The sequence below is a fragment of the Acomys minous genome, assembly GCF_964271855.1.
Source record: "Acomys minous genome assembly, chromosome: 12".
In the NCBI taxonomy this organism is placed as follows: Eukaryota; Metazoa; Chordata; class Mammalia; order Rodentia; family Muridae; genus Acomys; species Acomys minous.
The window spans coordinates 112,438,060-112,460,204 of NC_140493.1; the positions used below are offsets into that span (position 1 = coordinate 112,438,060).

Here is a 22,145-nt window from a genome sequence, read left to right on the forward strand (position 1 = left end):
GGATCGCTGTGAGTTCCAGGCCAGCCTGGTCTACAAAGTGAGTCCGGGACAGCCAAGGCTACACAGAGAAACCTTGTCTCAAAAAACCAAAACAAACAAACAAACAAAACAAAGAAAGAGAGAGAGAGAGAGAAAAAAAAAGTTTGCTGTTAGGGCCATGGCAAGGAAGACCAACACTACGGCTTTGAGGACCCACTCTGGCCAGTAGAAGGGATCTGGTGACTGGTGGGGCGTTGGGCAAAAGACGCCATTCTGGAAGTCGGCTACAGGGGCTCAGTGGATGGGAGCACTGACTGCTCTCCCAAAGAACTTGAGTTTGCTTCCCAGCACACAAATGGCAGCTCACGAGCACGGGTTCTAGGGTAACCCAAGCCCTCTTCTGGCCTGTGTGGGCATGCACGTGATGCACAGACATACAGGCAGAGGGCACTCATATGTATAAAATAATAGTGATTTTTTTTTTTAATTAAAGGAAAGAAAACAGCTGGAGGGTAGACAGGCGAGGGCTCCCTCCTCATCTTTGATCGGCTCGCCTCTGCTAAAGGGCATTCTGCAAACAGGGCCACCTGCTCCCAACCTTGAACAGCACCCAGCCTGCCCTACACCTGCCCTAAGCACCCAGTTGCTTAGACCTCACTAGTGGCTCAGGGTTCCAGGACATGGACGAATCTCACTCACTGTTCTGTGGTCCTGGGTGCACACAGATGCAGCTCCGGCCTCGCTCTCTGGAGAGAGGCACTTTCAGAGCCTGTGCCGTGCGCTCTCTTGAGCTCTTACCTTAACCCACGGTGCCACTTGCCCTGAGTGGGACCCTGTGCCAGCTCAGATGGTTGCCCACCTGAGGCCCAGCAGACTACCAGATGCCACAGGCCAAAGCTAGCAGGCACAGGAGAACCTGCCAGGGCATGCAAGACGCTCTGAGAAGCCTGGGTTCAGGCCAGGGTGACACACCAGCGAGCCAGCTGTGAACGCATCAACCAGGTTTGGGCAACCTTCTTAGCATGGTTTTATGTATGGTCCAGCAGGGAAGTGGACATGGGCTCCACCAGAGAAGAAAGCGAGATTACAATCGCACCCCTGCAGCTTCTCTCCTGCACTAAGAGACCAGAGGTGACCTTTGACCTTCCTCTCGCTCCCTTCCCCTGATTGCCAGGTTGGAGGTCAGAGCACCAACAGGTACCAAACCCACGAATGGAAAGGTGTGGGCACTAAGGGGAGGGGCGTGACAACACAGACTCCTTCTTTTCAGATGAGCCGCTGCCTTTTGGTCACACTAGTCACGAGGCACAGTTGGGATTGGATTGCAGGCTTTGAGGTGAAACGCCTGGAGCGGAACTTGAGCAAGCATCCAGCTTTGCAACGGGCCACACCCAAGGAGACTTGTGCAGTGGTTCGGGAAACATGGTGGCACATTTATTTAGGCGAATGAGGACAGGAGTCCAAGGTGCTGAGCTTGGAGAGGTTCTGGGATCGGACAATAACATGGGGGCGGAACCGTGAGCTGTGCGGAGGGCGGGGCTGTGGCCTGGGGGCGGGGTCATGAGATCGGTAGCCGCTTTGGCAGACAGGGCCTACGGGGTCCACCGCATCTGGGCAGTCTAGGAGGCCAGGTAACCAGCGTCCACCAGGATGCCAGAGCCGCTGGTAGAGGCGCTGCGGTCGCTGAGCAGGAAGAGGATGCTGTTGACCACGTCCTCCACCTCTGCGGGAGAGCAGACCAGTCAAAGGCCTTTGCTTGGTGGCTGCTGGGAGCCAACGCTGATTCCCTCAGCCCCTGTCCCCAGCTGACCTGCGAACTTCCTCAGCGGGTGGCGTTCCTTGAGTTTCCTGGCAAACTCGGGGTCTGCAGAGACTTTCTTGCCCATGTCAGTCAGCACCACAGTGGGGTTCACGGAGTTTACCCGGATCTGGGGTCAGAAGCCACAGCTGGTGTCACAGCCAATGAACTCGCCCTCTCCACCACACAGCTCAGGACTGACCGCCCCAGGACAAGCCTGAGGAGCTGCTTCCTCTGTCCAGCTGAGCACTGACCGCACTGCCCAGAGCCTCGTGTCCACCTCCGTAAGCCTCAACCCACCCCCCACCCCAAGTGCCCATCCTCTGTCCCTCAGGTGTGGCCCAGCCCCTGTGCCTACCTTGTGTGGGCCCAGCTCCATGGCCATGGCCTTGGTCAGCATTGTCATGGCGCCCTTGGTGGAGCCTGTGGGGGAGTGGGGAATGCTGAGGACCCTTTAACTACTCTTCCATGAGGCTCACCAAAAACCTGGACTCCTGTAGTTTTTGGAGGGTGCACTCACTGTAAGTGATCAACTGAGGAAAGGTGACATGGGCCACCATGCTGGAGACGTTGACAATGGACCCCGCCACTCCACGGTTGATCATGTCCCTGGCTACCATCTGGAAGACAGAGCTGTGGGTAGGTCACCTCGCCCCACCCCACCCTCTCCAGGTGTTCCCCTGGGCCAACAGCCCTCCTGCCATCTCACCTGGGACACCTGCAACACGGCACGAAGATTGACATTGAAGGACCTGGCAGGAGGGGACAATAGTGGCCTCCTACACCTCTGGCCCTCAGCAGCCCTCCCCAGCCCACCCACCCTCCCCTGCCGAGTGTCCACCTGTTGAAGGCCTCCTTGGTAATTTCCAGGAAGGGCTGCATGATGACCAGGGCCGCATTGTTGACCAGCAGGTCCACAGGGCCGATGCCGCCCAGCGCCTTCTCTGTGGCCTCCCAGTCACCGAGATCCACACACACAGGCTCTATCCCGGGACACTGTGGGCGGGCGACATTGTTTGGTGGCCTGAGGCACTGCTCCAGCCACTTTCCGAGGTGTCCCTGAGGGTGGGGAGCAGGCCCAGGTGAGGCAGGGCTGTGTGCCTTACCTCTTTGGCAAGGCTGAGCAGGTCTGCGTTGGTACGAGTCACGGCAACCACTTTGGCTCCCGAGGCATGCAGGGCTTTAACAGTGTCGCGCCCAATCCCTGCAGAGAGGAAATATGGTTGGGACAAGGGCCCTATATACCTGGGTCACAGCTAGAGTCAGGATCCCAAGTGGAAGTGAAGACCCTACATGGCAGCTGGCTCGTGTTGGACCCCAAGGAAGAATGCCTCTGGTGGCTGTCATCTGGGACCTAGGAGCTAGGAGCTACCCTGCAGTGAAACAGGTACTGTGATGGCCAGTGTGGGTTGTCATCCCGTCCTGGTCCCCTCCAGCCGGGTGACATAAGCCGGTCAGTCCTAGTCAATGGGAGGCAGGTTCTGGAGGGCTGAGCTGTGACAAGGTCACCTTGGGCAGTGTTGAGCCTGGCCCCCTTCCTCTCCCCAGTGCGGTCTCCCCCACACGCTCACACTCACCTTTCCCTGCCCCTGTCACCAGGGCGCGCAGGCCGCTGAAGTTGAGCTTCATGCTGTCGGCACCAGCGTCCCCCTGCAGCAAGACATGAGCACCCTTTTTTATGGCTGGGCTAGCAGGCGGGGCAAGGGTGGAGCTAGGAGCCGACTGGGCTGGCCAAGGTGGCATGAGCCACTTCCTACAAGGGCAGACCTCTTACTCCCCAAATATGGCAGCCAGCTACTTATTAGAGTTTGAAGAAGAAATGAGAAACCGTGTGCACACACCTCGGAGAGGGGCCGGCACAGACATTGTCACAGGAAAGCATGAGGCCTGAGGATGAAATTCATTTTCTTTTGTCTGACACTTGGTCTTCGGCCCTCGTTATGTATGAGGCAAACTTTGTCCCGCTGGGCCACACTCCTATTCCAGGAGAATAGAAATTTTAGTTTTCTGATTTTGCCTTCTTTGGGCATCAGTAGCTGGTGACAATTTTAATGGAAGAGAAGCCGCACTTTCCAGTCAGTTGCGGGTGCTTCAGCCCAGCTGACAGGCCAGAACAGCTGTGCCCGTTGGCATACTATCCCAGCACTGGCAGCTCTCAGGAGATAATCCAGCATCGGGATTGCTCTGTGCTCCCGGGTAAAGGCAGGCTCCAATAACAAGAGTGGTAATCTGATTCCTGGCCTAGCTAGGTAGGGCAGGTGGCTTAGATGACAGCTTGAGGCAAAACTCTTCCCACGCCACCCCTAGCCCCACATCAGAAGTCTGTCAGTCTCTTCCCAGGCTTGTCCCAGGGTATCTCCACCAGGTGACCACACTGAGATGACCGCTGCCCTCTGAAGTGAGACTCCCCATTCTCAGAGCAGATGGGTGGATCCTTCTGGGAAGTTTTAGAACCAGAGGATTAACCTTCCATCCTCTCTCTACATCTAGATGTTGTCTGCCTTGGTGCCAAGCCCTTCCTGACCTTGTGTGACTTCTTTTTTAGGGGGCAGGGAGCAGGGGGTCTGGCAGGGCATAAGGCAGCTGTACCAAGCAGGAGGTTTGGATGCACCAAGCATCTCAGGGACGTCCCAAGGAGTGTGCTTAGGCCCCTGCCCGCTGCTTTCCCTTCTTGATGACAAGTTCCATGCGGCGCCTGAGTGACCCTCAGGAAGAGGGCAGATATGTGCTCAGCCCTGAGTAGGTCAGGCTAGATGCCCTGTGAGCCTCCAAGGCTTTGCGAGTCTCTGCTTCCCGTTTCTCCATAGGAAAGCTGAGGCTGCACACGCGTGTGAGCTCTCGAGGACTGCATCAGGCCCTCATGTCGACATAGAAAGCATTTTCATCACTGAGCCATTTCCTCAGCCCCAATTTCCCTCTTTGTTTCAGCTAAAATTCTGGAGAAACTTAGAACCAGCAAGGTCACCAAGTCACGTTGACTTACTCTTTTCTTTGCTCCTCCCCCTCCCCCCCAAGATAGGGTTTCTCTGTGTAGCCTTGGGTGTCCTGGAACTCACTTTGACTCTGGTAGACCAGGTTGGCCTTGGACTCAGAGATCTGCCCAGAACAGACTGAAGGCATGCCACCCAGAATCTTCTACTTCTTTGTTTCCTTGAACACAGTCATGCCCACCAACAGCAGTGATGGTAAATTGTGGTTGAGACAGTATGGCCTACACAGTCTCAATGACAGTCTCTAGCCCTTAAAATACAGTCATGTTGACTTCTGCCCTAAATATTAGTGGCTCACAATTTGGGCTATGTTGTAAGGCACTGTCCTTGGGCCGAACCACTTCAGAACTGTGGAGGGTTAGTCAACAGCTGGGTGACTAGAGGAAGGGGCACTTCACCCGAAAGGCCATTGTCTGTGTGGTGCGGCTACTTTTGGGTCACCCACACTTCTGTCAGTAACCCCTGACCTATGCTCTATATGTAAGTCCAATAAACTCATTGGTTCCCCAAGGTGGTCTGGGGTGAAATGTTCCTTTGGTTTCTCATTGGGACCCAAGGCAGAGAGGACAGACATCACTGATCCCCCAGGGGCAGGGAAATCAAGAAGGGCTTTTATGTTTTGTTTTGTTTTTCAAGACAGGGTCTCTCTGTGTTGCCTTGGCTGTCCTGGAGTCACTTTGTAGACCAGGCTGGCCTCGAACTCACAGTGATCCGCCTGCCTCTGCCTCTCAGGTGCTGGGATTAAAGGCATGTGCCACCACCACCCGGCTCAAGAAGGGCTTTTTAAAAAGGCCACTTGGAATAAGTTTATGCGTTGTTGTTGTTGTTGTTGTTGTTGTTTTTATAATTTGGTCAATATAACCAGGTATGGTGGCATACACCTTTAATCCCAGCACTCGGGAGGCAGAGGTAGGAGGATCGGTGAGTTCTAGGCCAGCCTGGTCTACAAAATGAGTCCAGGACAGCCAGGGATACACAGAGAAACCCTGTCTTGGAAAAAAAAAAAAAAAAAAAAAACAAGAGAGAGACAGAGAGACACAGAGAGAGGCCAGAGCAGGAAGCAGAGGCAGAAATCAAAGCAGACAGCATGGAGGAACACTGGTTTACTCCTATGGCTTCCTCAACCTGGAACTCACTGTGTGGAACTCACCATTTGGCCTCAGACTCACAGAGATCCACCTGCTTCCGCCTCATGACTGCTAAGATTAAAGATGTGTGATGCCACAACCTGCTTGTGGTTACGTCCCAGGACCCCCTGCCCAGGGATGACCCTGCTCACAACACACACCCGCTAAGAAAGACAACAGCCCACAGACTTGCCACTGGCCAATATGATGAAGGTGACCTTTCAGTTCCTCCTTCCCCTGTGCATCACAACTGTCTGTGGCTCCAGATCCAGGGACTCTGATGCTCCCTTCTGCCTTCCATGGGCACCAGGCACACACGTAGTGCATGGATATACATAAAAAAGGTCCTTTAAGGCCTTTAATCCAAACACTTGGGAGGCAGAGGCAGGCGGATTGCTGTGAGTTCTAGGCCAGCCTGGTCTACAAAGCAAGGCCAGGACAGCCAAGGCTACACCAAGAAACCCTGTCTCAAAAAAACAAACACAAAAACCAAAACAAAACAAAACAAAAGGTCCTTTATAAAAATCCACAATTCAAAACAAAAAAAATCCCCACTTCCCAGATATATCTAGCTTGATGTCAAGTTGACAAAAACTAACCAGCATATGATTCTTTGACAAATGACAGACAGCTGCCATTTTCTATGAGGAATATTCTGAGGGTCCAGTACTATAAATTCATCAGTAAAATTCTGTTTGTTTGGTTGGTTGGTTTTGGTTTTTCGAGACAGGGTTTCTCGGTGTAGCCTTGGCCGTCCTGGACTCACTTTGTAGACCAGGATGGCCTTGAACTCACAGCGATCTACCTGCCTCTGCCTCCCTGAGTGCTGGGATTAAAAGCACTCTTCTACAAGTCTAGCACAAAGAATTCTGTCTCCCCAAAACCGTTTGAGAACAATTTGCCAAAGTAACACTTCATGGAGCCTCAAATACCCTGGTGTTCATCTCTTTCCAACAATGCCTTGCACTGTACAGCCGCAGTCCCAAAATCTTGAAGTTTTGTTTTTTTGGTTTTTTTTTTTTTTTTTTTTTTTTTTTGGTTTTTCAAGACAGGGTTTCTCTGTGTAGCCTTGGCTGTCCTAGACTCACTTTGTAGACCAGGCTGGCCTCGAACTCACAGTGATCCACCTGCCTCTGCCTCCTGAGTGCTGGGATTAAAGGTGTGCACCACCACTGCCCGGCTAAAATCTTGAAACTTTTGTGGATGTCCCACTATGGAGCCCTCAGCTCTGTCCAATGAGGAACTCACAGCAAAGGCCACAGGCCAGGCCCGCGTGGGGCTTCTTGGCAACGCACCTCTGTAGTCCCTGGTACTCGGCCTACCTCTGTCTTTTCTTTCTTTCTTTTTTTTTTCTTTCCATATTTTGAGACAGGGTTTCTCTGTGTTGCCTTGGCTGTCCTGGACTCGATTTGTAGACCAGGCTGGCCTCGAACTCACAGTGATCCACCTGCCTCTGCCTCCTGAGTGCTGGGATTAGAGGCATGCGCCACCATGCCCGGCTACCTCTGTCTTTTCTATCTTCCACACTTTGTGTGCTTACGTGCGCAGATACCAGTGTGTGCACATAGATACTGGACACCAGTCGCCTTCAGCTTTTCTCCATCTTCTAACTTTTTACATTCATTGTTACTATTTACTGTATTTTTGTATTGTGTTGTGTTGTTGTGTGTGGTGTGTTAGCTACCACATGCCCATGCAGTCACACACACGGGCCGTTGCGCTAACACCGATGTCAGAAGACAACCTGTGGGTGCTGATTCTCTTCTTCTACCTGCTCAGCCACCTCAAATTCCTTGTCTGGGGAAGCCGGGCGGTGGTGGCGCAGCCTTTAGTCCCAGCACTTGGGAGGCAGAGGCAGGAGGATCGCTGTGAGTTCGAGGCCAGCCAGGTCTACAAAGTGAGTCCAGGACAGCCAAGGCTACACAGAGAAACCCTGTCTTCAAAACAAGCAAACAAATAAACAAACAAACAAACACATTCTTGCACTGGAAGAGACATAAACATGGTCAGCCTTGCTTCCCAGGGTCCCAAGAGACATAAACATGGTTGGCCTTCCTTCCCAGGGTCCCAAGGACAAACCAAGGCTGATTCCATGAAGTTATCACTTCCAGGGGTGTGCTGTTTGCAGAAAGCCTGTATCCAGCAGGAAGAAGGGTTCCCTGTAGCTTCACATATCCCCTCCCCCACCCCCCCATGCCCTGTATGCCCTAGGTCCCCTCCCCTAGGCGACATACAATTACGGCGCAGTTGCATACACATGTTAAACCTGAAATTTTAGAGGAGAAAGACCAAACCCAAGACCAAATTAAAACTTCATTTACTACCGACCAGGAAGGTGGACACCAGCCGAGGCCGTAGCTGGGATTCCCAGAGCTCAGCGCCTATAAAGACCAAACCCTGAAGGCGATATATTTTCAGCCTTCGTCCAATCAGGGGCAAGCGTGCGTCCTGACATGTTTTCCTGCACCTGTGCCTCCCTCCCGTGTGGGATCAAGCGCATCCTGTGCAGCTGGGGCGACCGAAGTGAAAACATAACAGGGTGACTTGATGCCTTCCCTAAACAACAGCGCCCAGTACTCGAGGCTTACCGGCCAGCTTTAGCCCTTCCACAACACTGGCCGAGCACTCCCGGCTCCCCGCTCCTCCGCCAGGGGCTGTGAGTCCTCAGCAAGCCCAGCTAGGGTCTTCCTTTCACAAGCCATACAGTGGAATCCCTCAAGATGGCTGTTGCTTAGCTTAGAGGACAGTCACAGCACCATCGAGGGATGCATGTGGAGAGAGGCAAGATGTTATGTCACACACCTGCAGGTCCAGCGAGCATGATCTCAGCCTGGCAAGAAGCTTGCACGATGTCCTGTAGAGTGATGGGCATCAAGGTGCCCGAGCAGGGCCGGACAGTCAACACGGCGGCCAGGGAGCTACATGTGGGAAGAGGTGAGGAAATTTGTCTGTCCCTGAGAACAGGGTCCCTGGTGGTCCTTACCCAGGCCTCAGAGGGAAGGGCCCTGGAACAGGGGCGCAGCTGAGTGTGTTCACGAGAGAGGGTAGCTGCAACTGTGCTTGCAAAATAATGATTTATTTTGTGAGAATCAAGTCGTTTGCACAGATCCGTCTCCCTAGCTAGGTGGTGGTGGCGGCATGTGCCTTTAATCCCAGCACTTGGGAGGCAGAGGCAGGCAGATCGTTGTGAGTTCGAGGCCAGCCTGGTCTACAAAGCAAGTCTAGGATAATCAAGGCTACACAAAGAAACCTTGTCTCGGGGGGAAAAAAAGAGATCTATCTCCTGTCTTCTGAATGCCTGGGGAGGGAATTCGTGTCGTGTGGCTGTGCTGGGCATATGTTGTCAGAAGCTGCCCAGATCCTATGCACAGCACAGTCCTCCCGTTTTGGGTTGAGACTGAGTCTTGCTGTGTAGCCCCGGCCTGTCTGGGACACACACAGTCCTTCACGGTGGCACTAACCTCTGAAGGGCAGAGTTACTGCTTCAGCACTGGAGAAGCAGAGGCCCCCAGTTTTGCCATCCCGTGGCCTGCACTCAAGGATTCAAGAAACTGACTCGGGCTTCTCCTGTGTGTGTGTGGGGGGGGGGGGTGTATTCAGCACTGAAAACCACTGTGAGCCTACTATGGGACAGTATGTGCTGGAAATCCACGGGCCACCTGTCCTCATAGGCACACAGTGGGGCTGCAGGCTTCCAGGAGTGCATGTCACCCTGGCAGATAAGCTGCCAGCATCTTTGGGGGAAGCTGGGAGGTGGTGACCTGCTGGAGCTGGCCTTCTTCACAAGACCCAGGAGGGTAGTATCGGGGTTTGGGGACTTGATCCCCCCTCAGCTTTGTCGGCGAAACCCTTTTCAAGTAAGGTCCTGTCTAGAGGCACCCACAGCTCACGGCACCACACAGCTGACGGCACCACACAGCTGACTGCACCACACAGCTCACGGCACCACACAGCTCACTGCACTGGTATGCCCCTCATTTGGTTTTGTGTTTTTTAAATTTTTTTTGTTTTTTTGAGACAGGGTTTCTCTGTGTAGCCTTTGCTGTGCTAGACTCACTCTGTAGACCAGGCTGGCCTTGAACTCACAGCAATCCTCCTGCCTCTGCCTCCTGAGTGCTGGGATGAAAGGCGTGTGCGTTTTGTGAGTTTTGCATCCTGTTTTCCTGCCACTGCAGAGTCCGAGCCATTGGGTGAACGCGTGTGTCCCTTGCAAGGGGAGCAGATCTGGGAAGTCCCTTGCTGGTCAGTGCAGAGCTGACCGTAGGCCGTGTCACGCCTTCAAGTCAGTTTACCTCTGAGCTAACCAAGCACAGTGTCCTGTCCCGGCTTCCATGATGAGGCTGCTGTGGAGAATAGGCTGTGCCCTGACCAGCCTGGGGCCGCCCTGGAGACAGGCTTCAGGGGCACACAGCTGCACAGGCACCGGTGTACCCTTGCACGTCACTATGAACACCTGTGTGCACACATGTAACAAGAGAAGTGGCAGAGCAATGAGCTGATGGTACCACAGGTGGCCGGCGGGTGGCCAAACAAGCAAGGAAGAGACCAACAGGGTCTCGGAAACTGCTGCAAGTGATGTGTGTGTAGGGGTATGACCCCTCCTGATCGCAGGAGCAAGCTATAGCTAAAGCTGGACAAAATCCTTCTAGAAGCTTCTGAGCCTCCTCTCAAATTCCTTCTTTGGAGCTCTATAGGGGGAAGTTTTTATTTGACTTTCCTGCTCTCAGGACAAAGAGAGCCCTTAACAAAACAAGTACAAGCTTGACTCAGGTTCACAAGGAAATACAACAGGCAGGTGTGGACCCAGCTGGATCAGAGCTGCCCTTCAGGGTTAGGGACAAGTGGACTTGAGGGGAGAGGGAGGGAGGCCCCAGGCACCTGCTGGACAGGCTGAAAAGGACAGTGCGGCATGGGATAGAGGCCCCAGCCTCATCCTGGGTATGATGTGGTGAAGGCCCTAAGCCAAACAGGAGCAGAATCCTGGGGCTCCCTTTACTCACCAAGCAGAATAGTGTGCGTGTGCGTGCGTGTGTGTGTGTGTGTGTGTGTGTGTGTGCGTGTGCGTGTGCGTGTGTGTAGGGGGGACAGGAGGTTGTTGGAAATAGAAACTCAGAGCTGAGTATGGCACCAGAAGTCAGACGTGCGTAAAACCCTGAGTTCAAAGCCAGCCTAATCTACAAGGTGAGTTCCAGGCCATCCAGGGTTGTAGAGTGAGACCCAGTGTCTCAAAGTGGCAATCTTAAACAAACAAACAAACAGAGGAAGAAAATACAAATTCAAGTCTGGGCTTTCAGTCAGCGTCTACTTGCTGGTCCCCTGGGGTTCCCTCCTCTCCACTCTGGTCTGTGGGTGACCCCCTGCTTGTCAGCAGATCTGCACCAGGGCCGGGAGCTTAGCCAGGCCTGGGATCTTTGAGGGACAATAGAGGCAGGGCAAAGACTCCTGCCTGGCAAGGTAACCAAAACTCATCCAAAGTATTTGATTTTGCCTGCACACTCATGGTGAAGATGGTCTGGTTTCATCTCCTCGGCGCAGGTAGCTGGTCCTGCTGCCTCTTGCAGCCCCCACCCTCTGCCGTTATGTAACAGGTCATAAAAGGACTCATGACTCACACACATGAACAAAGGACTTCCTCCACTTGAACCTTCCCAAAATCTAAGCTCTTCTGAGTTGGGCAGGTCAGGGCCTGGCCAGAGAGGCTTATGTAAGGAGAGCCGGCTGGAGAGCCTGCCAAGATTTTCTCCAGATTATGAAGTGGGGCAGGCGAGGCTGCGGTTGGGGGGTATTGTATGAGAGAATAAATAAATGAAAAAAAAATAGTGGGGCTGGAGAGACAGGTAGGTGCCAGGGTAGAGAGAAGTCCCACCCCTGACCCCCACCTCAAGGACCCTGAGGCTTTTAGCCCTCTGACCTTCTGTGTGTGTGTGTGTGTGTGTGTGTGTGTGCAGTGTGGGAGGGCCTGTAGTCTCCTCCGTAGGCTAAGTCTGGGTTGTCATCTGTCTGCTTGCTTCCTAACACAGTCCTCCCCTCCAACCAGAGTCTCAGGGACGAGAAACTGCTCCACCAGGAACTGGTTCTGTCCTCTCAGACCCCTTCCGGGCCTCTGCCCCCACCCCCACCCCCACCGCCCCCATCCTAAGAAATGCCTGAGCTGAGCCCCCAGTTACCCTGCGAAACAGCACAGTCAGACTGGGCCTTGCCCTGGGTCACTCCACTTAATGGCTTTGTACTCTCACACCAGGCACAGAATGGTAAGTGATGAGCTGCCTGTTCAAGCAGAAAGCACCAACAGCTTCTCAGCGTAGACTGGAGGGTCTCGTGTGCGTCACGTGCGTGTCACCTGTGTGCAGGGTGCACTAAATGTTATGGGACCTAACCAAGCCCTGGTCCGGTTCTGCGAGGTGATTGGAAAAGTTAACTGACACTAAATGACTTCAAATCACTTCAGGCTCTGAGGGGCAAGCTCACCCTTAAGATGACCGCCCTCCCTGAGACGGTCTGTCAGCACACAACACTTAGGGGTGTCTCTGTCCCCATTATAGATGTTTATCGGTCCTGCTGCTCCTGGAATCCAAGGTGACCTCAGGTTTAGGCGCCTTTGAATGATCTGGACACCGCACTGTCAGGGTGGGCCGTACTGTGTTTAAGGAGACAGGACCAGCTCATCCCCCAACAAAAGGCACAAAGTGAACAGAAACTCCTCAGACTTTCATTGTAGTCACCTTGTGGGCTCCGGACGGGAATCTCAGCTTCAGCAAAACTGGTACAGGTTGTGTCTTTCACTGAAAGACAGGGTTTCTCTGTGTAACCTTGGCTGTCCTGAACTCACTTTGTAGACCAGGCTGGCCTCGAACTCACAGCAATCCGCCTGCCTCTGCCTCCCGAGTGCTGGGATTAAAGGCGTGCGCCACCACGCCTGGCTGCCTGCACCGGGTTTTCATTCCTACCCACACGGTCCGCTTCCCTGCCTGCGCACCTGTAGGGACCCCCTCTTCCCAGTAGCCAAGGGCAATGGCTGCTCTTCCAGAGGACCTGGGTTGGATTCCCAGCACCCTCGTGGCAGCTAACAACCATCCGTAACTTCGGGGCACAGATGTACATGCAGGAAAAACACTCCACACACAAAATAATAGAGAAATGAAGGCCAAGGAGAAAGGTGTCCTCCACTGGCCCCTGGCCACCTGCACGGAGCTCTCACCACTGTGTGTGGCCACAGATGCGCAGTTGTGGGTGGCAGCAGAGGGCGCAGGCCTCACCCAGGCACTGCGCCTTACCACACTGGACACAGTTCCTCCCTCACAGCCAAGATCTTCTCGTGCCCTGCTCACAGTCAACCAACAGCTGTGGGGCCCGGAAGTGTCTGGGAGAGCGAGGCTTAACATAGGGACACCCCCTGCCTTACCCAGGCCCATGTCTCCCGAGGCCCTAACCTGCTGTCCTACCTATGCCCACGACATTGAACAGTGCTCAGAAGCCTCAAAGTGCCAGGCCCGAAGAGAAGTAGCCAGGTCGTGGGACTGTGTGGCGGACTTGGAGACCAGGGGTCCAGGCAGAGCCTGCAGTGACAAACCTCGGGTCGGCTTCCTGACAAGGGCAGGACATTCAAACTCTACAGCACACCACGCACACCACGCACACCCCTTGCCGTGATGCAGGTGTGATGGGGCTGGCCTCAAGCCAGTGCGGAAAAACAACTTCCAGGCCAGAGAGATGGTTCATCCCACAAAGGAGATTGCTACCGACCCGACTCTACACGGCAGGAACACAGAACCAATGTCTTCCCTCATTACACGCAGACCTTCACGTGTGCTCTGGCATATGCGCGCGCGCGCGCGCGCACACACACACACACACACACACACACACACACACGCATGCACACTGACTAACCAAAGAGGTTAATGCTGTCCAAACAGCGGGAAATAAACCCCAGCGACGTTCAGGACGCTGCCAACTGACGGCCCTGCTGTAGCATCATCTGGACGCTTAACACCCAAAGCGAGATGTGCCAACCGTGCGGGGCTCACAATCATGGAGAAATATAAAACTGATCTTAAAAAATAATTTAATTATGGGCTGGAGAGACAGCTCAGAGGTTAAGAGCACTGTCTGCTCTTCCAGAGGTCCTGAGTTCAATTCCCAGCAACCACATGGAGGCTCACAACCATCTATAGTGAGATCTGGTGCCCTCTTCTGGTGTGCAGGGGTACACGCAGGCAAAACACTGTATAAATAATAAATAAATACATCTTTTTAAAAAAGAAGTATTTTGGGGGCTGGAGAGATGGCTCAGAGGCTAAGAGCACTGGCCGCCCTTCCAAAGGTCCTGAGTTAAATTCCCAGCAACCACATGGTGGCTCACAACCATCCGTAATGAGATCTGGTGCCCTCTTCTGGTGTGCAGGCACAGATGCAGGCAGAATATTGTATAAATAATAAATAAATCTTTATTTTTAAAAAATAAAAATAAAAAAGAAATATTTTAATTAATTAATTAATTTTGGGTTTTTTGTTGTTGTTGTTTAAGTTTGGTTTTTTGGTTTTTTGAGACAGGGTTTCTCTGTGTAGCCTTGGCTGTCCTGGACTCACTTTATAGATCAGGCTGGCCTCGAACTGACAGAGATCCTCCTGCCTCTGCCTCCCGAGTGCTGGGATTACAGGTGTGCGGCACCATGCCTAACTAACTAATTAATTTTTTAGTTTTTGAGACAAGGTCTCTCTATGTGGACCAGGATAGCCCTGAACACAAAGAGATCTGCCTGCCTCTGCCTCCCAAGGGCTGGGATTAAAGAAATACGCCACCACGCCTGGCTTCTTCCTTTCAATTTGCTGCGTATGAGTGTTTCCCCAGCTTGTACCTAAGTACAGCACGCACATGCAGCGCCCATGGGGAACAGAAGAGAGTTCTATCACCCAGCACTGGAGCTACAGATGGTATAGACCGCCATGTAGGTGCTGGGAAGAGACCCCCAGGACAAGGTCCCCCCGACAAGTCCCCCCCAGGACAAGGTCCCCCCAGGACAAGGTCCCCCCCAGCTGTGACAGACACACCATGCACGACCAAGACAACTTACAGAAGGAAGCGTTTCATGGCTGGGGGAGGGGGTCAGGGTCCCAGCAGGTTAGCGTCCGTGACCAGCATGGCAGGAAGTGCTGCAGTAGGCGGGCAGGCTCAGTGCTGCAGCGTACCCCTCAGGCCCCTCAGAGCTCACATCCGATCCGCAAGCAGGATGCAGAGGGGAAAGAGCCAACTAGGAATGAGAAGGCTTTTGAAACCTCAAAGCCTCCCCACAGGGGCACACCTCCTGCAATGAGGCCACACTTTTAAAAAAAATTATTTAGGCTGGGCGTGGTGGTGCCTGCCTTTAATCCCAGCACTTGGGAGGCAGAGGTAGGTGGATCACTGTGAGTTCGAGGCCAGCCTGGTCTACAAAATGAGTCCAGGACAGCCAAGGCTACACAGAGAGACCCTGTCTCAAAAAAACAAACAAAAAAAAAACAAACAAAAAAATATTTATTATATGTACAGTGTTCTGCCTGCATGTACAATTGCTCAACAGAAGAGGGCACCAGATCTCACTATAGATGGTTGTGAGCCGCCATGTGGTTGACTGGGAATTGAACTCAGGACCTCTGGAAGAGCAGGCAGTGCTCTTACCCTCTGAGCCATCTCTCCAGCCTGAGGCCAAGCTTCCTCATCCTTCTCAAACAGCTCCACCAACTGGAGACTAAGCATTCAAGTGGAGCCTGTGGCGGCTGTTCTCACCTGACCCACAGGGCACGCTATGGAATTCTGGGCCATGCAGGCCTAGAACAGGGAGAGAGTGGTTTTACTCTTGCTGGTCTCAAGACAAGGTTTTAGGGCTTTGGACATGCCTCAGCCTCACTCCTGCTCCAGTCTGCCTCCCCAACTCGCACAGTTCTCCAGTCCCACAGTTCCCTGCAGGATGGAATTATTGTTTTTTAAAATTACATGTATTATCTATATTATCTATAGGCCCGGCTAGCAATCAATCAAGACACAGACACTTGTTATATTTTAAAATAGCCTCAGCTAACCTGGGGCAGGGCAGATATCAATCCTCTAACCTACCTCCCATAGTGGGGCAGGCTTGGGATCCCTGCCTCAATCCCATGCCATCTGCTTCCAATAACTTCTATCAGGCTACCTCCCATCCATCATCCCAAATACCTGCTCATGTTCTTCTTCTGGGCTGGATTCTCCATCCACGCCGCGGGCCATGTGCTTCTCCTCCAGCTAACCCATGGCGGCCTCCTCCCTTCTCCTCTCCTCCTCAGGGCTCTCTCCTTTCTCCTCATGATCGTCCTTTCTTCTTCTGTTTCCAAGGATCCCTCTCTCTCCTAGGCCCACCTATCTCCTCTGCTCTGCCCAGGTGGGGATGGCTTTTTATTAAGCAAAAGGTAGGTCAGACAGCAAGCAGTAATTAGCATCAAAATACATCAGACCATTCCCCAACATGGAATGTTTTTGGGCTGGTTTGTTTGTTTTCTTTCTTTTCTTTTCCTCCCCCCCCCCCCACCTCCCCGAGACAGGGTTTTTCTGTGTGGCCCTGGCTGTCCTAGACTCACTCTGTAGACCAGGATGGCCTCAAACTCACAGAGATGCGCCTGCCTCTGCCTCCCGAGTGCTGGGATTAAAGGCATGCGCCACCACACCCAGTGAAAGGAAAAATTTTTAATTAGCATTAAAGCAACCAGAACAGCAGAGCTCTCTAACTCATAAGTGCAGGTCGACAGGTATTTTAGCCCAAGGTCCCAGATGATAAGTCACAAAGAATGCGGAGATAAGAGACAAAGGCCTACTGAGTGTTCCAGGGACCAGCTGGTCATAAAAGATAGGGAGGATACACAAGGACAAATTCCTGAGAGAAACAGGTACCGGACATGGTTGAGTGAGTAATGAGCCAAGACCCCTCATCCAATCTTATGGTGTCTGCTTAATCCCCCCCTTGAGGCCCGCACACAATGTTCTAGGTTTGAGTTTAACCAGATGTGTCGTTAGCTCAGATAAACATCTACCCTCGGGTTCCAAGAAAGACAGGAACCAAGGACTGTACCCATGTGATTAAGTCTGAGCTTACCCCAGATTTGCCTATGCAATTTGCTGATGTTCAAATGTTTAAAACAACCAATCGTGTGTGGCCGCGCCAAAACTTCCCACTCCCCCCGACCCTTGCCCATATAAACCCCTAACCCTTGGGCTTCTGGGTGGACCCCTCTGTCTCCTACGTGAGATACGTGTCGACCCGGAGCTCCGCCAAAAAACTGCCTCATGTGTTTACAGCAAGACGGTCGTTTGTGTGTCTTTGGGTGTGCGCCATCCCGAGGCTTGAGTGAGGGTCTCCCTTCGGGGGTCTTTCACCAGCTAGGATGTAATGCTTTAATCTCAACACTCCTCACATAATGCTGGAGTGGGGGCTCAGCACCTGGCTGTGGGTAGAGAGGCCATCAGGGCATCTAGGTGGCAGGAGGCAGGGCGGGAGCTACAGAGAGTGAAGATGCTTCCACCTTGGAGAGGGCAAGCCTAGCAGAGGACGACCTTCGCCAGACCTCGGCGCCGGTGCTCCCTTCCTGGGGCATCAGGCATTCTCTATACGGCTGCTGGCTGGGGTGGAGGTAAACTCGGAGGCACGGACTCATACACTGGGTCCTCCGTGCTAAACCACTGCCTGGTGCCCAGCTGGCCAGACCAACCAGGTCCCTGAAAGGCACTGTTTGCCCAGGGTTCCAGCAGTACCGCACGCCAGGTTGGTCACAATTAGCCGCTTTCATCATAGAAAGGGGAGGGTTTTGTGTGGGAAAGATTAAGCTTTGTCACAGGTGGAAGCAATCTTGGCGGGCTTTAACCCTTGGGGCACCCCATGAATACCTTGTGACGACAGACTGTTTGAAGCCTTCCTGGGCTTGGAATTCAGGAAGCTTACCTGGGAACCCCACCGTGGCTATTGTTTTCCTAATTGCCCCAACGAAGGAAAAATTCGGTGACTATCCAGGCAGTCTGCTCTCTCTATACTATGCAACTTGGAAGTTGCCGGCCAGCATTTCCTTTATTAGATAGATTTTCCCTCTTGGGTCTCTGATGGGATTGAAGACTAGATAGCCACAGTGTTACTAGAAGCTTTAGTCTAAGAATTAAAAACACATTTATAGATTAATAATTGCAATTTCTCATGAAAGAAAAGGACTCTCTTTGGTAGGATAGTGGAATACTTTCCCTTAGGTTAACGAGTATAAAAGGACTTTGTTATGTTCTTGATACCTGATGAGTATGTATATATGTACATGTGTGTATATAGTTCTTAATTTTTTAAAAGGGGGTCGTGTGGGAAAAATTAAGCTTTGTCACAGGTGGAAGCAATCTTAGCGGGCTTTACCCTTGGGGCACCCCATGAATACCTTGTGACAGACTGTTTGGAGCCTTCCTGGGCTTGGAATTCAGGAAGCCTACCTGGGAACCCCACCGTGGCTATTGTTTTCCTAATTGACCCTGGAAGGGAGAAGGAGACCGCCCTTTGCATGTGACTGGGAAGGTGGGAGGAAGACAAATCTACAGGAGAGGCGAGGAGAGCGCGCGGAGAGAGGATCAGACCGGACCAGCTCGCGGGACAGAGAGACACCTAAGGACCCGTCCCGTGGAACGGATACTGGAAGGTTCACTCTTCTGTCCCTTTAATCTTTTTTTCCTTCTTGTGTATGCTAGTTGGGTTGTATAATAAAGTTTTATTGTTAAGAAACAGAGCCAACAGTTTTGGCCTCACCGGGTCTGGCAGGCCAGACCCCTGCATTCTCAGGTGGCTTTGCTCAGGCTGCGGTCAGGGACACAGTGAGCAGGTATGATCTGCCCGCCAGTGCTATGAGGAAATTGCCAGGCAGCTGCCAACCACTGGGTGTCAACCTGTGTGTGTCATGGGGACAGACTCTGGCATGGAGCTACCCCCAAGTCTCCCCCTGAGCTCCAGGAAGATCCCAGAACCCTTTCTGACCAGGTGGAGGAACAGTCAGTGGGCTACTGAGTGGAATCCTCGGGTACTACTGTGCCCACCGTAGTGGTTTCCTGAGCTGCCTTCTCTGAGGGAGTAACACACAAGCCATGCCAGGGGCTCCCCAGGCCTCAGGGCAGGTAGAGCACCTGAGATACACCTGACTTTTTTCAGAGAGTCACACAGTCTGGGTGCAGTCTGGACTGAGCAGGGGAAAGGCAGCCAGCAGGTGTCTGAGCACACCTGCTCCCTGGGGCCGTCCATGGTGGTCTGTGCATCTGAGCCTCAGGCCTGGTGTAGACGCCATGACTCTGTGGACAGTTTCCAGGAAACCCTGGCCCAGAACCACAAGACCCTCAGCATAGCCTTAGATGAACGGCCAGAGGTGGGATTGAGATGGACAGTACGTTCTCGGATTGTTTCTTCTAACTGCCCCAAGGACCCATCTGTCTACTCTGCGGAGACCCATAGAGGAACACAGGGCTCACTGCTGGACCAGAACCCCCCAGAATGCATGCTTAGGTTTACAAGAGTTCTGCCACATAGGACAGATGGTGCCTGGGTGTAGGCACCAAAGACAGAGTCTCAGGCTGGTAGGGGGCAGCAGTGAGGAGCAGGTAAGAGGGACACCAGTGGGCTTGCTGGACAGACTGCAACCATGGTGGGTCCTTGGGTCCTTGGGCATTTGGGTCGTGCTCCAAGAGCAGGCAGCTAAGCCACCTGTTCTAGCTAGATTAGGCCACAGCCCTCATTTATAATAATAAAACAAAAACGGGCTGGTGCTTCTGTCCAGATAAGGCAAATCCCAAACCCAGAGTGTTCGCTTCCCTGGGTTAAGGGTATATATAGCTCAGTGAGGGTTTCATTTGGTCTAGTGTCCTCCGAGGCCCTGGGTTCAAGCCTTTTTATGGGCACGTGTGTATGTGCGCGTACGCATGCATGCACGCACGCACGCACGCACGCTCTTTTTCACTGCTTTGTCAGACCTCTCCACCTGTGTGCACACAAACCTTTTCATTGCTTCTTCAAATCCCAGCAGAAGCAGCTGTGTGGCACTTCTGAGGCGTGAGGAGGCCACAGGAGGCAAGCAGGTCATCTACTCCCGGCCCCAAGCTTGTCCACCTTCCAGTTCAACCTTAACAACCGCAGCCCCCCCCCCCCATCCCTGCTTTGCTGCAGGGGGACGCTGGTGCCGACAGCATGCAGCTGAACTTCAGTGGCCTGCGCGCCCTGGTGACAGGGGCAGGGAAAGGTGAGTGTGAGCGTGTGGGGGAGACCGCACTGGGGAGAGGAAGGGGGCCAGGCTCAACGCTGCCCAAGGTGACCTTGTCACAGCTCAGCCCTCCAGAACCTGCCTCACACTTCACGCAGGACTTCTGTCACCCAGGCCCACCGTCCATCAGGACAAACGCCAGTCTCTCCCTGGTGACCTCAATGCTGGGCGAGCTAAGCTTGGCTTTAAGGCAGCCCCTAGATCCAGGCTGGGCAGATGGGCACAACTGCTGCCTTTCTCTGGGACCCCATCAGGGTGCACTGCGTTCTGGGTCCTCCTTCGGCCTGTTACTCAGTCTGACCTCTGCTCAGGGATGGTCCCACCCAATCCTGGCTCACAGCCTTCTGGTCAGCACCCGCTCATTGCTGGGAGCAACAACCTTTACCCCCACCACACTCCCGCCCTACAGGGATTGGCCGGAGCACCGCGAAGGCCCTGCATGCCTCGGGAGCCAAAGTGGTTGCCGTGACTCGTACCAACGCAGACCTGCTCAGCCTTGCCAAAGAGGTAAGGCACACAGCCCTGCCTCACCTGGGCCTGCTCCCCACCCACAGGGACACCTCGGAAAGTGGCTGGAGCAGTGCCTCAGGCCACCAAACAATGTCGCCCGCCCACAGTGTCCCGGGATAGAGCCTGTGTGTGTGGATCTCGGTGACTGGGAGGCCACAGAGAAGGCGCTGGGCGGCATCGGCCCTGTGGACCTGCTGGTCAACAATGCGGGGGTGGTCATCATGCAGCCCTTCATATCATCTACAAAGGAGGCCTTCGACAGGTGGACACTCGGCAGGGGAGGGTGGGTGGGCTGGGGAGGGCTGCTGAGGGCCAGAGGTGTAGGAGGCCACTATTGTCCCCTCCTGCCAGGTCCTTCAATGTGAACGTGCGTGCCGTGTTGCAGGTGTCCCAGGTGAGATGGCAGGAGGGCTGTTGGCCCAGGGGAACACCTGGAGAGGGTGGGGTGGGGCGAGGTGACCTACCCACAGCTCTGTCTTCCAGATGGTAGCCAGGGACATGATCAACCGTGGAGTGGCGGGGTCCATTGTCAACGTCTCCAGCATAGTGGCCCATGTCACCTTTCCTGGCCTGACCACCTACTGTGAGTGCACCCATCTTTGTGGTAGGAGTAGGTTCTGGGTGGGCCCCCAGAAGGAGTCCTAAATAACTCAGGGTCCTCAGCATTCCCCACTCCCCCACAGGCTCCACCAAGGGCGCCATGACAATGCTGACCAAGGCCATGGCCATGGAGCTGGGCCCACACAAGGTAGGCACAGGGGCTGGGCCACACCTGAGGGACAGAGGATAGGCACTTGGGGTGGGGGGTGGGTTGAGGCTTACGGAGGTGGACACGAGGCTCTGGGCAGTGCGGTCAGTGCTCAGCTGGACAGAGGAAGCAGCTCCTCAGGCTTGTCCTGGGGCGGTCAGTCCTGAGCTGTGTGGTGGAGAGGGCGAGTTCATTGGCTGTGACACCAGCTGTGGCTTCTGACCCCAGATCCGGGTAAACTCCGTGAACCCCACTGTGGTGCTGACTGACATGGGCAAGAAAGTCTCTGCAAACCTTGAGTTTGCCAGGAAACTCAAGGAACGCCACCCGCTGAGGAAGTTCGCAGGTCAGCTGGGGACAGGGGCTGAGGGAATCAGCGTTGGCTCCCAGCAGCCACCAAGCAAAGGCCTTTGACTGGTCTGCTCTCCCGCAGAGGTGGAGGACGTGGTCAACAGCATCCTCTTCCTGCTCAGCGACCGCAGCGCCTCTACCAGCGGCTCTGGCATCCTGGTGGACGCTGGTTACCTGGCCTCCTAGACTGCCCAGATGCGGTGGACCCCGGAGGCCCTGCCTTCCACCCAGCTCCGCGGCTCTGCTTCCATCCTGGGGACCCACTCCACATTTATCCAGTTTCAGACCCCGGGACCCCTCCCCTCCATATGCCAGCTGTGCTGGGCTATTTTGCCTAAATAAATGGACCATAGTACCCCAAGCCCTGG

General features: G+C 53.8%; 2 protein-coding genes and 1 long non-coding RNA gene across 3 annotated transcripts; 2 read left to right on the forward strand and 1 right to left on the reverse strand.

Annotated features, from left to right (window-relative positions):
- Window positions 1-1,451: 1,451 nt before the first annotated feature.
- On the reverse strand, window positions 1,452-3,493 carry LOC311580146 (carbonyl reductase [NADPH] 2). Its single transcript, XM_084751437.1, has 8 exons — window positions 3,355-3,493; window positions 2,884-2,981; window positions 2,619-2,773; window positions 2,487-2,529; window positions 2,298-2,397; window positions 2,136-2,200; window positions 1,790-1,907; window positions 1,452-1,702 (listed from the first exon to the last, which is right to left on the reverse strand). Exons 1-8 carry the CDS (start codon window positions 3,404-3,406, stop codon window positions 1,599-1,601), a joined length of 735 nt encoding a protein of 244 aa, XP_084607563.1. The 5' UTR covers window positions 3,407-3,493; the 3' UTR covers window positions 1,452-1,598.
- On the forward strand, window positions 2,988-5,277 carry LOC311580150. The gene is made up of 2 exons (XR_014773381.1): window positions 2,988-3,164; window positions 4,585-5,277. It is a non-coding gene; the product is annotated as an uncharacterized lncRNA (long non-coding RNA).
- Window positions 5,278-18,435: 13,158 nt separating this feature from the next.
- LOC311609799 (carbonyl reductase [NADPH] 2-like) lies at window positions 18,436-22,138 on the forward strand. The gene is made up of 9 exons (XM_084803168.1): window positions 18,436-18,566; window positions 19,932-20,147; window positions 20,578-20,675; window positions 20,786-20,940; window positions 21,030-21,072; window positions 21,162-21,261; window positions 21,362-21,426; window positions 21,655-21,772; window positions 21,860-22,138. The coding sequence occupies exons 2-9, from the start codon at window positions 20,096-20,098 to the stop codon at window positions 21,961-21,963; spliced, it is 735 nt and encodes a 244-aa protein (XP_084659294.1). The 5' UTR covers window positions 18,436-18,566; window positions 19,932-20,095; the 3' UTR covers window positions 21,964-22,138.
- Window positions 22,139-22,145: the final 7 nt, after the last annotated feature.